At 37.6% G+C, this 17,429-nt stretch overlaps 1 protein-coding gene across 1 annotated transcript in view; it reads left to right on the forward strand.

Annotated features, from left to right (window-relative positions):
* The window catches only part of LOC139120681 (hexokinase-2-like), a 35,543-nt gene that overhangs the window by 9,135 nt on the left and 8,979 nt on the right, over positions 1-17,429 (forward strand). Inside the window, 11 exon segments of the mRNA XM_070685207.1 lie at positions 1,560-1,722; positions 2,228-2,367; positions 3,093-3,213; positions 3,995-4,089; positions 4,994-5,093; positions 6,144-6,336; positions 6,704-6,756; positions 6,759-6,858; positions 7,386-7,573; positions 7,576-7,742; positions 17,079-17,241. Of these exon segments, the coding sequence (XP_070541308.1) occupies positions 1,560-1,722; positions 2,228-2,367; positions 3,093-3,213; positions 3,995-4,089; positions 4,994-5,093; positions 6,144-6,336; positions 6,704-6,756; positions 6,759-6,858; positions 7,386-7,573; positions 7,576-7,742; positions 17,079-17,241 (1,483 nt within the window).

Genomic DNA, 17,429 nt, shown 5'->3' on the forward strand with positions numbered 1-17,429 from the left:
CTTGCATGCGTAATTTTCAAAAGCGTAATCTAAAAATGCGGACAAATATTTATTTTTGCATATTAATGAGAGAACAGTGACGTAAACTCTGAACGGCCCTATTGCAGCAGAGTGTTGAAGTCTTAAGTTAGAATGGAGGGGCCTCAATTCAGTAATAATAGTAAGAATTGTAAGAGTTGGCATGCAGTGTATTCACAAGTACCAATATTATTGGTGACAGGGTATGTTGAAGTTAAAAAGACTGACAGAAACAAATTTTACAACGCATTTGAGATGTATTCATTTTCTGAACTGCCTTTTATCATATTAGATATTCAAAACGCTTTTCATTTAAACCTGATTAAAATCTAAAGTAATGTTTATAAAACATGCATTGAAATTCAGTGTAAACTTGAAGTTGTAAAAGCTTCATACAATTAAAAACTTACAGTATCTGTTCAGAAACTCACAGCAACTCTTGTATTTTTAAAACGTGTGCATTTAGCATGGGTTTAAATTGCTCAAAATTGTCAAAATGTTTCATTTGCTCAGGAATAGAATTCCTAAGCTTAGATACCCCAGTGGTTAATGCCCTATCATACATCTTACTAAAAGAACATGGCACAACAAGATTCTTACACTGCTATTTGTTACTGAATTACACTTACTGGGTTAATATTGAACTGGCACAGCCATTGACATATCCTAACCCTTATCCAAACTCTAACCCTGATACAAATGTTTGTATTGTATGACAAAAATGATTGATTTGTCAGTGAATTGAAATTTATAGCAAAGGAAACCAGCTTTGACCTTCTGTGTAATGCTAATTTTAAACTCGCCACACAATGCAGTCCAATCCCCTATGACCTCAGCCAACTTGCAGGTAATATTTTTTGACAGGCATGTGCCTGAACATGGCCAAATTGATTCAGTGTGGTAATGTGACAGGTAAGGTCATTATAGCCCAATCAGTCGACAGCATATACATGTAGCCGTACGTCTTCAACTCATATATCATGATAATGCTCGTCTACCATGGGATCAATGGAATTTGGTACATGTCAGGATATGAATCAGGAAAATGGACATTGCTCACATTCGCTCTGGCTGGTACAATGTTGCCTCAAATAGTTCTGCAACCATACCTGTTAAGGGCCAGCAGCTGTAACTTTTGATAATTTTTTATTTTGTACTGTTTTTGTTTTTAATGTCAACTACAGTCTCTTGTTCTATCTCAAAAGCTAATTGAGATAAAAAATGTTCAGCTTGTCAACTCAACTTGTGCATTTGTAGACTGAGCGTTGGTATTGTTGACAAGTGAATTTTGAGCTGGACTAAAACACAATTATAAACAATAACAGCACGGTATTCCACAAGTATAGACGCTGTGTTGACAAGTCAAATAGTGGGTGTTTCAACATTCTTTGGGGAGTAGAACAAGAACTTTAAATTTACATAAAAGCCAAAAACAATGAAAAAATCATCCAAAAAGTACAGCTTGTTGCCCTTAATCAATCCATTTCACAATGCTTTGCCAGTCATGCATCATCATTTTGCTGTCCCGCTTTCGATTTCAGGTGGATTCAGTTTTGGAATCAATGCACCTGAACCAGGACCAGCTGGCAGATGTCAAAGGTCGCATGAAGAGTGAGATGATGAAGGGACTTGGGTCGGCCACTAATCCAACTGCAAAGGTGAAAATGTACCCTACCTATGTCAGAGCAACTCCAGATGGGTCAGGTAATAGCATCATTTGTTGTGCAATAAAGGTTGACTTGTTAGATGCATATTATATGATACGTACTGAATGACTAAATGTCATATCTATGAGTATTGAAGCTGCCAAACCAAAAGCTGACAGTTCCTCCCTGGCATTGTGTACAGTAATGAAAAGCACAATGTTACTTTGTTAGAAAAGTCTGCTTTGAAAAGTTCATGTGATTTGTTTGTGTATATGTGGTGGGGTTTATATTTGTGCATATGTGTATACATGTATGTCTGTGTGTGCATGCACAAAGGGACAATTGCATGTGTGTAATGTACACATGCACAGCAAAAACCATTTAGATTTAAGTTATGCTCACTTTTCATTAATAATCATTCATCAATAATTCATCAATACATACAGGTACATGTAGCTTTGGTGTCAGTCAGTCTTGAATTGGCTGCAGTAATCGGTTAGTTTTCAAATGGAACCAATGATCTTTATGGTGACGAGGTGTTTCTCACAACATTTATGTTTCAGAGAAAGGAGACTTCCTTGCCCTTGACCTTGGCGGCAGTAACTTCCGTGTTCTTCTCATCAAACTGAATGGCGACCAAGTGGAGCAACAGAGTGAAGTTTACAAATTGACCGATGACCTCATGAAAGGAACAGGGGAGCATGTGAGTCTATAATCTAATCAAGGATTTCATGATTTGCTCTTTTTCATGATTTCGGATTTTGGATCACAAAATATGCAGTTGCATTTCAAAAGTCATGCATTTCTTGACAAACTTCCATTTTCTCACCCAACTTATGACAAGATATCAGGAAACAGATCTGTATAGAATCTGAATAGCATTACGTAAATGTACATGGTCTCACTTTTGTTCAATAAATATAAATTCAGACGAATGTTTGCCTTTTTATGGAAATCTGCTATTACAGAACAAGAGTGGGATTATGACTAGCCTTTCTTAGTATTATATACCAGTATTGTCATAGAATGAGCTTGAACCAATAATTGTATCAGTGTGAGTTGATGGCTACAGTTTCTTTCTGATTTGTAAATGTTTTTTCCCAAGCTTAATGAGTCACATTTACTGAGAAAAATTTCATCTCCACCTGATCATGATTTAGACTCTGATTCTACAAGCAGAATTAAATTTTGCACTGCAATTTTCAAGAAGTAGTGTAACGGCCAAACACAGAACCTGACACTCTTTGAACATCTGCTTGCTTACCTCAAGAGGGCGCTCTCACATCTGAAATACTGACAGTCTAGGGCATCTCCCATACGGTGAATATATGTGCATGTATGCATGCAGCTGCAAAGTGCCTGTAGTTTTCACAATCTCTTCCTCTGCTTCTTTTTTTTAAACAAATTTCATTGTGCTTTGCTCTACAGTTGTTTGACTACATCGCTGAATGTCTGGCTAACTTTGTGAAGGACCATGAACTTGAAGGACAGAAACTCCCTCTTGGATTTACCTTCTCTTTTCCATGCAAACAGCAAGGCTTGGCTTCAGGTAGGTCTGCTTACATGTACAGTCAAGCTTGGTGATGGTGGGTTAAACTTTGTTCACTCTTTCACCAAAAAAATTTGACATTACAAACAGATTTTAGAGGTAGATTTGGACCTGTTCAAAGCTCTGGCAATAATTGTGTTCACTTCCGTTCATATACCGGTAAAGCTATAGCAGTTGGAAAAGTACACAAATTTTATGGTTATGTCGCTTGATGGGTGGAAGGGACAAATGCACATTGAAAATTTCCGTCAAATGTCTGTACAGGGATACATAATTTTCTATGACAACCCAAACAAAGGTATTTGACTTTTGTTTAAATATGCAACTTCTCTTCACACTGCTATTGTTTAAAACATATATTCAAACCCTGAAATACACTAGTGTGCATGGCCAAGATTATAGGGAAGCTGTTACGTGTAGGATGCTGGCTGGAGTTTCTTGTGATATGGTAGTTTTGAGCAAGGCTTTATACTAAATGTAGTATTTATATCTGTTTTAAACACTGACAAAGGTAACATTATTTGATTCAATGAGGAGGTGGAAGTTACAAACAATGTTAAAAGGGTAATCTTGATCCCTAGAGTGTTTTGAAAATCACTGATGATAATGAAGAGTTCCTGTCAAAAGCATACATCATTAAGATCGATCCAAACATAGAACTGCATCAGGAATTATGTTGTGGATTCCGAGCAATGAGCATATAGAATTTCACTCTAATGTTGAATTTCTCGAACAAATCTCAATCGTAATTTTCTTTTGGTTTTCTTGATGTGCTCAACAGCGACTCTGACCACTTGGACCAAAGGTTTCACAGCATCAGGTGTGGTCGGTGAGGATGTCTGTAAACTGCTTTATCAAGCTGTTGCCAGAAGAGGGGTAAGCTTGCCAAGTTTATTTTTCACATTGAGTTGTCATCGCACCCAGATTTTCCAGTTTTGTTGTGCCTAGGTTTGAAGTTCTCTGTAGTTGTAATTCACTGTCATTTATGGCCTGATTTTGTCTTGAAGGGATACTGAATATAGACAACACAGTGCATGTATCTACAATGAACTGAAACTAGATCCATGTACCGGTACTGTTAAAGTGACTTTATGCTCCAGATTAGAGTTTGTACCGAGAGAGACTTTTCAAACATGTAGTAATGTGTAATTTCCCTATTTTCACATTTTGCACATTGAAATCGTCGAGGAGTAACTTGGTATCTTATACCTCCACTAACTCCCGCATCGGATGTATTTCTCAGTATATGTATTTTTGCTCTACTCGTAAAGCATGGTTTCTATCTCTTCAAAAATTATTTTGAAGTACTTGGTGTTTAAATGGTCAACACAGCTGTACTTGTGTTATCTTTAATAGTGAGTCAACGATGATGCTATCAGTAATATTGTATATTGCATATTAACCTGTTGAGTGCTGTAAATTTTCCTGCTACAGGAAATTTTTACGAATTTGTTTGCATTTTTTTGACAATTTTGGATCAAAGGGCCATCTCTTTTCATTGTCTACAATTTTTTGATCAAAATTTCGGAAAAATTAAAAAAAAATTGTCTTGGATATATTTTATAAAGGCAGTAAAAATTGACTTTGGTGCCAAAAGTGGTAATATTATAATAACGTAATTACATAATGTGTTTGCAAAGATAGTGCAATGTATTTCAACAAACTACAGGTGGATGAAGAATTATATGTAGTTGTTTTATTGAAGAAAAGCATTGAAAATATCAAAATTTAGCACTATATTCTGCCTGATCTCAATTTTCATGCTTGTTTCCATTCATAGGATGTTGAGTTGGATGTCATCGCTGTTGTCAACGACACAACAGGAACGCTCATGTCATGTGCTCACCAAAATCGTGAATGCATGGCAGGGCTGATCCTTGGTGAGTTCTTTTGTATGTAGTCACTGAGCTTAGCAGGACTTTTTGATCAAAGATTCAAATGAATCTATGGGAAAAGTCTTCAAAAAAAAATTGTTGTGTAGTGATCTGACAGTATCTTTAGGCCTCTAAGTGATTAGAGAGTGGTAAACTTTAATTAAAGCCCATTGGTTGTGCCTTTTGCATTTTTGTGATGGGATGGTTTGAAATAAAATACAGCTTTGTAAAAATTTTTGTAAGAAATTCTTACCCAATTGTGATATTTTTCAAAAATTTTGCATCAAGCTTAAGCCGAGATTTTTAACAACTAAATGATTTTGACATACAAATCACATAGGGCTGCTGTGAGTGAGTACACAAAGACTGTTAACAATCAGTTGACCAAATCCCTCATGAAGGAATGTAGTGGTAACATTCTCGAAGAAAATATATACTACTACCTGAATACATGGGTTTATGTGTCCAAAAGCAGCTGTGACAATTTGCCTGGTGCCATGATGGCAAATTGTCTCCTGCTGCAAAGGCACATAAACCCATGTATTTAGGCAATAATATTTTTATTACATGCCTCTTTACAGTGAACATATTAGACATTTAGTTACATGAAGGGCATTCTCAAACAATTTTGCCATTATCGACCAGCATCAAAAATATTTTAACGAGAGTAAAAATAGCAGTGTGTGCATGGATATTTTACATCTTAGCGTTAAGCGTCTACTTTGACGTCGAAAAGGTCAAAGGGCTTCACCAGACCAAGTGATTATTGAAACCGGTCAGCACATCTTTCACACGGTATGCTAACTCCATGGATGTTCCCATTCAAATCAATGCAATGATTTGCACTCACATTGAGGCAAATAATAATAGGGCTGAATAACACAAATCAAAAACACTGCACAAAGATTGGATGGTGTTTTCTCATAAGCAAAAATGCAAAAACTGACATAGCTAACAGGGCTCAAAGTCCACAATCCCAGGAAGAAGCAAATTCAATTCTTGCAGGAGGACATTAAAAGTACAAAAATTCATATGAATGTTTCACATTTTATGTAGGTACTGGTACCAATATGTGTTACATCGAGAAACTAGAAAATGTTGAATTGTGGGATGGTGACACAAACCCCCCTAAGCAGGTGTTAATTAACATGGAGTGGGGTGCCTTTGGTGATGATGGCGTGTTGAATGATATAAGAACAGAATATGATGAGGATATGGATAAAAATTCATTTAATCCTGGAAAGCAAAAGTAAGTCTTCAAACTCCTCCACCACCACGACCCCCCTACCCCACCCAAAAATAGGATAAATCACACAGAACATTGATCACACACAAACATAGCATCTTCAGCTGTCTCACAATTTTGTAATGTACTTCATATGAACACTCATTTTCTGAAATGCAAGTGGCCTCTCTCAAGTCTTTGGCAAAGCTTATTGGACACAGTCCATACAATAACAAAGCATCCGTGATGTACCGGTAATCCCTGTAGTCAGAACTGCTGCAAGATTTCATGGTAGGCAGCACAAAAACTCTTCCTATTCTGTCACGTGATAGTGTGTGTGCACGGAATTTCTTATTGTGCTGATCTGCGCTTTTATTTCCTTTCTTCCAAGATATGAGAAGATGATTTCTGGGATGTATCTCGGTGAACTGGTCAGGCTGATTCTTTGAAGTTAGCTGATAATAATCTGATATTTGAGGGTAAAACCACCGATGCCTTGAAAACAGCCTGGAAATTTGAAACCGCCTACCTCTCACAAATTGAAGGGTAAGTTGTGCCTACATTTTTTTATCCCCCTTTTCCACCCTTACTTTCATACATCTGTATCTCTTACGCTGATGAGTACCCGCCTGAACACTCGCTGAGTCTGTTTCATTGTCGGGCACACGTACTTGTGCACACACACATTGCTGTGTGAAAGGAGATAGAATGGGACCTTGCTCACTGGATAAAACTATAATATCACTCTATAATTGGAAAAAATGCTGCCACTGCAGATTGCTGTATTTTATTGATGTGTCTAAAAAAATATCATTATTGAATAGTAGCAGTTGTGTGAGTAAAACACACAGAGCCATGTTTACTTATGGTTTTGCAAAAATCATTTGTTGCCAGTGAATATAAGCCCATGTATCGTGTTAAATCATAATATGTGATAAACTGTGATTTTGTCAAAATTCACACTTACAGCCTGTGTTTGGAGAGACACACATGACAATAGTATATATTGTGTATAAGCAGAATAATTGTATAGTATAAATAATTTTGTATCATTTTGATGGTCATCCTCACAGCGATAACTCTGCAAATTACAAAGAGTGTACCAAGATCTTGCAAGACCTTGGACTCAAGCCATCACAGCAAGATTGTAAAATTGTGAAGACGGTGTGTGAGGCGGTTTCGGTGCGCGCGGCCAAGCTTGCCGCCGCTGGCACCGCTGCCGTGGCATGTCAACTGGGGAAGCCAGAGGTGGTGGTCGGTGTGGAGGGTCTCTCTACAAGAAACACCCCAAATTTCACAGTCTGATGACAGCTGCTATCAGACAGCTTGCACCTGATGTCAAGGTTTGCTTTGAATTGTCGGAAGATGGCAGCGGTAAGGGCGCGGCACTTGTCGCCGCTGTAGCTGTACGTATCGCTGCTGGACAAAAATAGACTTCATGTATTTTAGCCAAAGCTGAAACAAACCAGCATGAATAGGGCAGGGAAAACACAAAAATGTTTACAGACTTTCTGTTAGAGCAGCAATTGCACCACATCTGTACCTTTCTAGAGATTTTGATTCACAACTGACATAGTTCATTTGTCTTCCAAGCTGTATGGCTGTAAATGACACGAGACTTATTATTTTAATGATGTACATTCTATAGCCCTAACAAAGTTGACTTTATACTGTTTTTAGTGACAAGTCTTGCCGATCTCTTGTCAGTTTGGTGATATAGGAACTAACAAACCACAGCCATAATCTGATGCTAATGATTTATGAAAAGAGTATCATGATCATATTTGACATAATGGAGGGTTGTCATTCACACAATACTGTGAAATTCCTAATTACAACCTTGCTGAGCAGCACTCTAACTCTCAAAACCTTGCAACAAATCAATGTTTGCTACATTGGAACTCTGAAATAGTTCTCTTTCATCCATGGAGACAGGCTCTTACAGTCGCTACATAGGGACTTCAGGGAACTGACAAAGAGATGCACCTTGAATTGTTCCGGTTGATAGGCATGAAAGTATTACATTTTAGAGTGTTGCATGAATTTAGAGAATGTCACCCCTGCTCCAGGTACATCGAACCATGCTTATAATAGAAAATGATGGTGGTAGACCAAAGTTTGTTCCAGAAGGGGTAACCCATACTTCATCAAGATGTAGTATGGCTCAGTTATTTTCTATGGCATTGTCAGAACACAGTCACTCCCGAAGGGAATTGGGGAGATAGGATAACACCACAAAAATGATACAGTGGTAGGTTAAGAGCACAGATCATGGTTGTGGTATGTTAACAATTTCTGATGGTATATTTCAAATTTGAAAAAAAAAACAGCCAGTTTGCTGCTGTTGTGTATTACAATTATTCTCTTCTGTAATTTTATTCAGTTTCTGGTATTTTCTGCTTTCTGCTATCAAAAACATTGACAACTTGTAAAGATTTTTTTTCATATCTTCAATCTGTCATGTAATGATATTCCAAAGTTTGTAATCCCTGTGAGGGTGTTCAACTCAATGACTTCATATTGTAGCGTCACTATCATCAGAAATGAAGCACAACATGCTAGTTCTCATGACGACATGTCTAAATCATGACTATCTATCATATTGTTATTCATATCTACGATTTTCATGACAACAAGGGCATTCGATACCATGGTAACCATCAAACAATATTCCATTATTGCACATTCCAGATCAGATCAACCTTTAAAAGTCATTTGTAATACCTGATACGAAAGTATCTTGTACATGTACTTCTTGGATTAGACTCCCAGCCCCTCATTGGCTATGTAGCATGACCTTATCTTTCTTAAGTGCGCCCTCAAACAGCTCAGTGTAGGATAGCCTGGCTTGGTGAGTGAGCAAAGCAGATGTGCTTTGCCATGCAATGCCTGAAGGCCTTTCTCAGCTAGACTTCAGAAGGAGCATCAATGTGAGACAGAGATAAAGAGCTGCATAGATAACGAAGGGCCATTATAGTAAAATTTTGCTATAAAAGTGCTGCCGTAGGCCTCACCTTCCTGGTCTGTTGAGGTAACATCAAGCTGCATTGCTAATAAGGTGATACAAAGGATTCTAAACATGCATCGGTCATCAATGATGTTGAGTGCAGTCACTCCAACAGCTCTTTCAGGGAATACCTTGATGTGTATTGACAAATCTCTTTGGGGTTTTCGTGTAATTATCTCATCATTGTACACATACCTTTTCTTGCCAGACTTTCTTTTAGGCCCGTTGTACCTGAAACCATTTTAATCAAGAGGCTTACCATAAAGGAAGCACATGAAGGGTTAAAGTTAGAGCTTGTTTAACATATGCAGTGTACAGGTTATCCTATCTAAAAGGGAGAAGGTTGAAGAAGAGGCCCTGAAGAAGTCTTTCCTTTTTTCCATGTCTACAAATATGCAACTTACAAACAACATGCTAAAGTGTTGAGAAATATGCAGAGAGACATCGCACTCTCAGCAAAGGATTCAGAGATATTATTCAAGGACCTTTACTGTTAAAAATTAAAGAGAGTTACTTTGTTAGCTTTATTTTATGCCAACTATGATACCCAGGCAAGATAAATCATTAAACACGTTCTATTAATGTTCCCATAATATTTTCTTTTCCATTATGTGCCTCACTTATTTGTTTTAATGATCATTTCTTATGACACATGAATTGAAAAATCTTCAGTCATGAAATACTGAACTACCCGTATCCCCCCCCCCCCCTACAAACACTCTGACCATACGGAAAGAGGAAAGAACACCTGCATCCTAAGGTGATCTCTAGAGGGCGTTTCAAATTAAGCCACCCTTGCCCTGCTGTGTCATTGACCGAAACCAGTGCGACTCTACACTAGCAGTGACCAGTAATTTATTAATGATTAATAATATTAATAGTTGCATGACCCCTAAGCCTGTCTTGTAATACACATAGTCAAATATCAAGTCAGACCTTTATCACATGTATCAGGGAAGTAATAAATGTTAATGATTCATTGTTCAAGTTTTGCCTAAGTTTTGTCACCATCTTTCTATCAATTTCCTTGCATCTTTTTTGTACACTTAGAAGTTTTTGAATTATGAAATTTTCGCTACAAATACAATCTTAATATCTTACGAATGGTTGTCAAATTACCAACGAAGAACTGCTTGATTTTTTTTCCTACAACTTCACATCAATTCCACAGCTGTTGTAATCGTAACTGCACAGCCAACTTGAGTAACGAGCAAACCAATCGACAATGAATTTCAGAGTAAAGCACAGTCAACTTTTCTACATTAAAGTATTGCAAAATTTCTTGTAAGACAGAGATTGGCGTATTTATCATGTTTGGCGGTTGTTCATTCCCAAGCAATGGCATGAAATGCCACCGGCTGTCTGTATTGTGATCGAATACTCCGTACCGTGAGTTAAATAATAAAGAAAAAGGTGGTCTATATTATCCTAGTTAGTCAAGTGTGTTTGGTTATGTGGGTTTTTTGGTTTGTTTGTTTCCTGATGTGTTGCCGAAAGACCGAAGTGTCGTATAACTTATCACAAGTTCAGTTTGCTGAATGTAGAAAGATCGAAGTTGGGAGTCTTTGTGTCAATAGTGCAGCTGGTTTTAGAGTGACACAGATCTCCAGTCCGACCAAGAATAATTCCAACAAGACTACCACATCGTACGCCGGCCAAATATATTCAGCATACTGCATGTCATCCTGTGCGCATTTCACTGTATCTTGATGGTGAAACGTTGAATATTGTCACTGTTTATGCCAGCAACTACGGTAATTGTTGTTTTGTGAACCAAAAGTATCGAATAAGACAAACATTAACAGATTGATGAAATCAGAACTACTCACCAAACTGCTAGACGGGAAATCTGCGAAAGCGCCCAGAGTTCTGTTGTCAAATTGAAGATATGTTGCACATTACACATGTTGTGCTCAAAATCAGGCGTTTGCAAATATTCATTCTATTTTCATTAATTTGCTAACTCAAGATTAAAATATTGGTTTGGTTCACCTTAAATTTAGCATGACAAGCAGTTGTAAGTTGGGTGAGAAAGAAGACTTAGTGTGAATTATATGCAAATCAACAGATGTCCTTGTATCATTTTTCTCCAGTTTTCAACATTCAAAAAAATTTGACTCCACTCTGGCTGAGTTAAATTTTGTTTAATTTTAGCATTTCATTCTTCAAATACTACATAACAAAACAATCACGATTTTGTTTGGCTATTAAGTTGTTAAATTTTGACTTAATAAGAGTCATTCCAATTGCTTATCATGATTTCAATCACTCTTTGGATGTCAGTCTTTCAACCCCTACCATTAAAGAGTGAGAATAAATAATGAAAAACAAATTGCCTTTTTTCTGCATATTTTCTTGTTTCAAATGAAATATCAAATTTCATTAGTGTCAAGATTTTGACTTGATCGTTTTCATTGACACAAATACTGAGGTTTTCTATCCCGTACATGTACCCTTCATCTATATAGTAAAATATTGCATACGAAACTTGATATTCTATTCTTTTTGAGAATACATAGTATGAAAGAATGTTCATCTTTGATACGAAATTTTGCTTTAAAATAGTGTGTTGGTGAAAGTATAGATCATTGAGAAAAACTCTTATCTCGAGGGTCTATTGTTAAAGTACAACGCCAACTTAATTTTTCTGTGAGTAACTTCTTCGTTTACTTAGATGACGGTCTTAGATGACATCGATCCACCAATTGGGGTCATGTAATGGACTTTTTATATCTCCATTATAAAGTCCAACGGGAAATATGTATAACGGTCCGCAGTCTAATAATCAGTATCTGTAGGCTACCCATTTCGTCTAGTATATCAACTGACAACCGTGATAAAGCTGTTATCTCTCAGATTCCGCCCTTATGTAATTAGTAACTGTCGACGTGGCTTTACACGTGTATGACACTACACCTGTAGTATCGCGTTCAGTGATTAAAATTTTGGTGTTGGCATACCGAGTTACAATTTATGCAAATCAGTGTCAGATGACATGCAGTAAATGTGTACCTGGGAGTGTTGATTCATAAGGCGATAGTTAGGGAGTATTCACTTACTATAGCTGGGGTGGAGCTGGAAATTTAAAATGACAAATTTAAGTGAACCTCCCTACTAACGTCACAACAGGGGTCATGAAAATAGCTGATCACAGAGGTCTACTGAGGGCCAGGGAGAAATGGAGAGAGAACTTAAAGAGGCACTCCCATTTGGTAACATTTTTAAAACACATTTTTTAATGCCAACGGTCGATATTTGACGTGGATACTGCGCGCGGATCGCGAGATATCGATAAAAACATGTCATTTCCCGAGCGTATTTTTCACATCCCGATTTTTACGATCGTTTCTGATTATGACGCGAAATCCCCCGAAAGTTTGTTGTTGTGCTGATTGACAATATTCTAAGGAGTCCAAAACGTTCGAATGACACAATTAATTTACCTCCTACTGCGATGACTTTATATACATCATTATCAATGCCTTTACCTCTGGTAATTCTTTTTAAAACTTCTCCTTAGTTTTTGTCGTTTTCATTATTCTCAATCAGTTGTATTTAATTTTTAAACAATACCACATAGATATCAGTTTTTTACGTGTAAAATATTAGTTGCCTCTAATGACTACATTTTGTCGTCTGCCACACAGTTACGCGTGGTTCGATACATAGCGGCCGCCGCGTGTGGTATGCGCGCATACCACGCGGCGGCCACTATGCATACTATCACAGAGTATCATAGACAGAGTGGCAACACTTGCATGCCTTTTGTTCCATGGTCGTCTCGGTAGACTATTGGCTTTTCATATTAAAATGAGCTTCAAAGGTGTTAAACTTTTTGGAGGCTTTGTTTGTGGTTGATAATTAACCGAGATTATGCGAAACATACGACGAGATGGCATCGTACTGCCAGTCGCGTAGCAACCATAGTTACTTTGTGAGCTCTCAGGCCAGAAACACTGCTTCACGCCAATCAAAACATAACACGCCAGCAGTTTCATAAACATGTCCTTTGTGGACGCACGTGTAAAAGACTGTATGACTGACCGTAAACCATTGAGTAAAACCAGACAGTATCGATAAAAGACTTTCAAATTTGGTTCAAACACACTCATTATATATTCATAAAAATATGAGAGGAATTTTTAAAACGGTAAAACCCACTTTCCTGAAGCTCAAAACACTCCCGTTTTTGCCAGCACATCAATTCCGATCAGCACCACACGACAACAACAACACAAACTTTGTCGAACATACTTTCCCTTAACAATTGGTGAAAATCCGAAAATTACCGAAGGGTGCATGGTCGGCACTCTTCGGAAAAGAGAGCCAAGAGCTTCGTGAGGCGAGGCAAACACAGATTGCTTACGTAACCGCTTCACGCCTTAAACAATAGGTGTTGCCACTCTGTCTATGATACTCTGTGATACTATGTATCAACCGCACCTATCTGTGCTAGTCACCTATGCGAATTCTTGTGGAATCAGCAAACTTTGTTTTCGTTTTTTTGCCGAGTCAGTAGTCCTCGGCTTTCTCCCATGGGATATGACCGCTCACCGACGCGAGTGGTACTACTGTGGCGTACAATAGAGTCAGCGTAGACTCGTACTCCATAGCTTAGTTGACAGTGGCCCCAGTGCCGAACGTTCGATGTTCGGAAGTTGAATTTAGGTGGGCCACCGGAATTCAAACTTTTACTTTTTTGAAGACATGTTTTTATCGATATCTCGCGATCCGCGCGCAGTCGCCACGTCAAATATCGACCGTTGGCACTAAAAAAATGTGTTTTAAAAATGTTACCAAATGGGAGTGCCTCTTTAACATTGCTCAGGAAGCCATATATTCCCAAAATGACCTCTGGATATGAGGGGAACATCTAGCCCACATCATCATTTACAATACAAACATATACTTTATATATTTCCTATTCATAACATTCAATGTTAATACAAGTTGATAATAACAGACAAAGTTATCGATGCTTTTGATTAATATTTGGCTGTTTCTCTTGCCCGAGATAAGTTTTATGCGTTCTGTTTTAATAGCAGCTAGACAACAATAGTAGAGATACCTACAGCAAAAACTGAATTTGCAAAAGCTCTTTGTTTGAACTTACAGCTTAAACTTTACTTATAGTTTGCAATACTTCAGTCAACCCATGCAAGGAACATGTCATTTCCACTATGCTGATAACAACGTTACTGTGTATAGACTTGGAAAGACACGCAGTGTAAGACAAAAAACACATGTATAAATGAAGATTTTGTACAAGTGACATTAAAGGATGAAAACACCTGAAGAGTCACCGTTGAAAATCAAGTGACACCCTCAGCCTCTACGCAGTGGGTATAAAGCTCACCCCTCTGCACTTTTGAAGTTTTCGAATTTCCGGATGTGCAATTGTACCGGCCCCTGGATGTGCAGTTGTACCCTGGCGACTAGATATGAACGCTTCCTAACAAAATTAATCTCGCTAGCAATATTTGATTTGCATTTGATATAAATGCATGAATGGGCAGGTAAAGTTATTGTAATGGATATATCAGGTGTATCATATAAACGTGCGTTATTGTATGATACTCAACTCGTACTCTTGTCGAAATTTGCACGTTATGGTGTTTCTTTCCAATTCCACTCACATGCCACACACCATTCGCTACTCGCCTAATCTGCCATACACCACAGTCCTTCTACCACACAGTCTTCATCATTCTGCCTCACCAGTGACGTAGCGCGGGTGGTGCGTACGTCACTGGGCGAGAAAGCAATGTAAGTAGTATACTAGTTATACCAAAATTCAAAGGAAAACGTGCTTGCTGAAATTTGTAAAATGAATGTACTAGACTTACGATGTGATACGAGTGGTGATGGGAGAAAGTCGGCGGTGAAGGCTTTCATACGCTTTTCCATGCGTACAAATTTCACACCAGTAATCCAGGTGCTGAGAAATCGTTTTCGGTCACTGACTCCACATTCAAAAACCAACGCTTGCATAAGGTGTACGTGTCCAAGTTAAAGATTTACCATTCCATGTTTAAATTGTTGACCTTTCAAGACAGATCTCATAGTGAACCACCAATACCCGCACTCCACAACGCCAAGTTCAGTTTTATTAACATGGCTAATAATCCGACTGTCACGGTAAGAATATTGGTATAACTATATCCAGTTTCTCATGCGCAATCCATCGGTTTGTTCTTCTTCATTTCCCATGTAAGTGTCTGTCAACAAAGGTCATAAATGACAGCGACATTTTGTCCTATCCCGAATGATAAACCACACTCTACAAGCATCAACAATCCTGACTATTATCTCCAGATTGTTATCTACAGCGTCTTCAAGAAATAATCTCTACAGCGCCCATAGAACTCGGCGTCTGCAGTCTGTCGTAACGGTTGAGACACAGTTGCACAGTGCAGATGAGATTTAGAAAGGAAACTCAACTGAATATTTGAAACCTTCCTGCTTACCAAAACTGAATCAAGTTTATAAATTTGTTGATGCTCTGAACTTATTTAAGATCTCCGAAACTGTCTATAATATTTGAACACCGGGTTTCGACACATCGCATGTTACTTGAACGGCCCATCATATGCCAGAATTGATCGTGGCGTCTGAAAAATTAGTCTTGTAGTTTTTGGATGCAGACCGTGATGTTGGGCATTGCTTTGTAGAAATCGCAAACATTCGATAGAAACATCAGAAATTACTTAAAATGGTACTCTGGTACCTTGAAGGAATGGCACTTACTATCGGGTAGCTAGTGTAGTGTCGGCCAATTCCATGATTTGCAAGGAGAAATGAAAGAAAACATCTTTTTGATACTCTCATTTTCCCGAAAATTGCACGAAAGATTTGGACTGAGAAGTCATTTTGAAAAATATACAGCCAGAAAAATCGCAGCATTTCGCTAGATTTCGAGATAAATTAATAATATTGTTCCTTTTTTATAAAAGAACCTGCGTAAAAAATGATGACTAGGCAGTTTTTCAGATATCTATTTTTCTGTTGATAAATATGTCATTGTGAACTTTCACTGCGTTGTCAGAAACACGTGTCTTTCTTCATACAATCCAAAAATAATTTGTATTATTTAGAACTCTAAGCTGCAGAAAAAAAAAACAATGCCAAAGTTTTAATCACCTACAACATGTGACTGATTACTGTTGACGTCATCACACTCATCGCAAGCCACCTGAGCACGTGTTGTATATCTGTCTGTCTGTCTGTCTTTCTGTATGTATGCATGTATGAATGTATGTATGTATGTATGTATGTATGTATGTATGTATGTATGTATGTATGTATGTATGTATGTATGTATGTATGAAATTTCCCGTGTGCATTTATGAACATGCATGTGTCTCATGATGTGCACATTAGTTTTGACAGTTCTCTGGGGTTTTAGTGAAAATAAAAAGATGAGAATACCCTATCTTATCACGATCTTGTTTAGATAATTGTCAAATTGTAATCTACTGATCAAGCATGCATAAGATAGCAAATTATACCGCCTGTGATAAAGTCAACTCAAAATCTTGATATGCTAGGAAAATGGTGCAAAAGATCAAAGTAGGTTAAATTACAAAAATGCGAATATGCAAAAATTTTCGTCGTTTTTCAAACTTTCGTAAAGCGGCAACTTACTTACTCAATTAACTTTTATTTAGTTATTTATTTATTTATTTATGATATTTACTTAGTTATTATATATTTATATATTTATTTATTTATTTATTTATTCCCTCATTGTGAGTGACAGGTAGATACCATATTGGAGCCTTTTCGGCTGACATTTGAAAACTACAAAGACGTCAAACAGAGGTTATACAAGGAATTATTCAGGGGACTTGCCAAAGATACTAACCCTACTGCTACTGTTAAAATGCTACCAACACATGTAAGGAGTGTACCGACTGGAACAGGTATGAAGTGTGTGGATCTACATTTTTAAATCAGGGGACTCACTCATAAAGTTTTACTTTGGTTCATGCAATACATATGTACTTATTTCATCGGGGAAATATTTTGTTTTGTAGTCTAGATGATGTGAAGTTGTTCACAGCGTAGGCTGTCATGTCGACCGTGTAGCGACGATGACGACGATGACGAT

This window comes from Ptychodera flava, chromosome 20 (genome assembly GCF_041260155.1).
Source record: "Ptychodera flava strain L36383 chromosome 20, AS_Pfla_20210202, whole genome shotgun sequence".
NCBI classification, from domain to species: domain Eukaryota; kingdom Metazoa; phylum Hemichordata; class Enteropneusta; family Ptychoderidae; genus Ptychodera; species Ptychodera flava.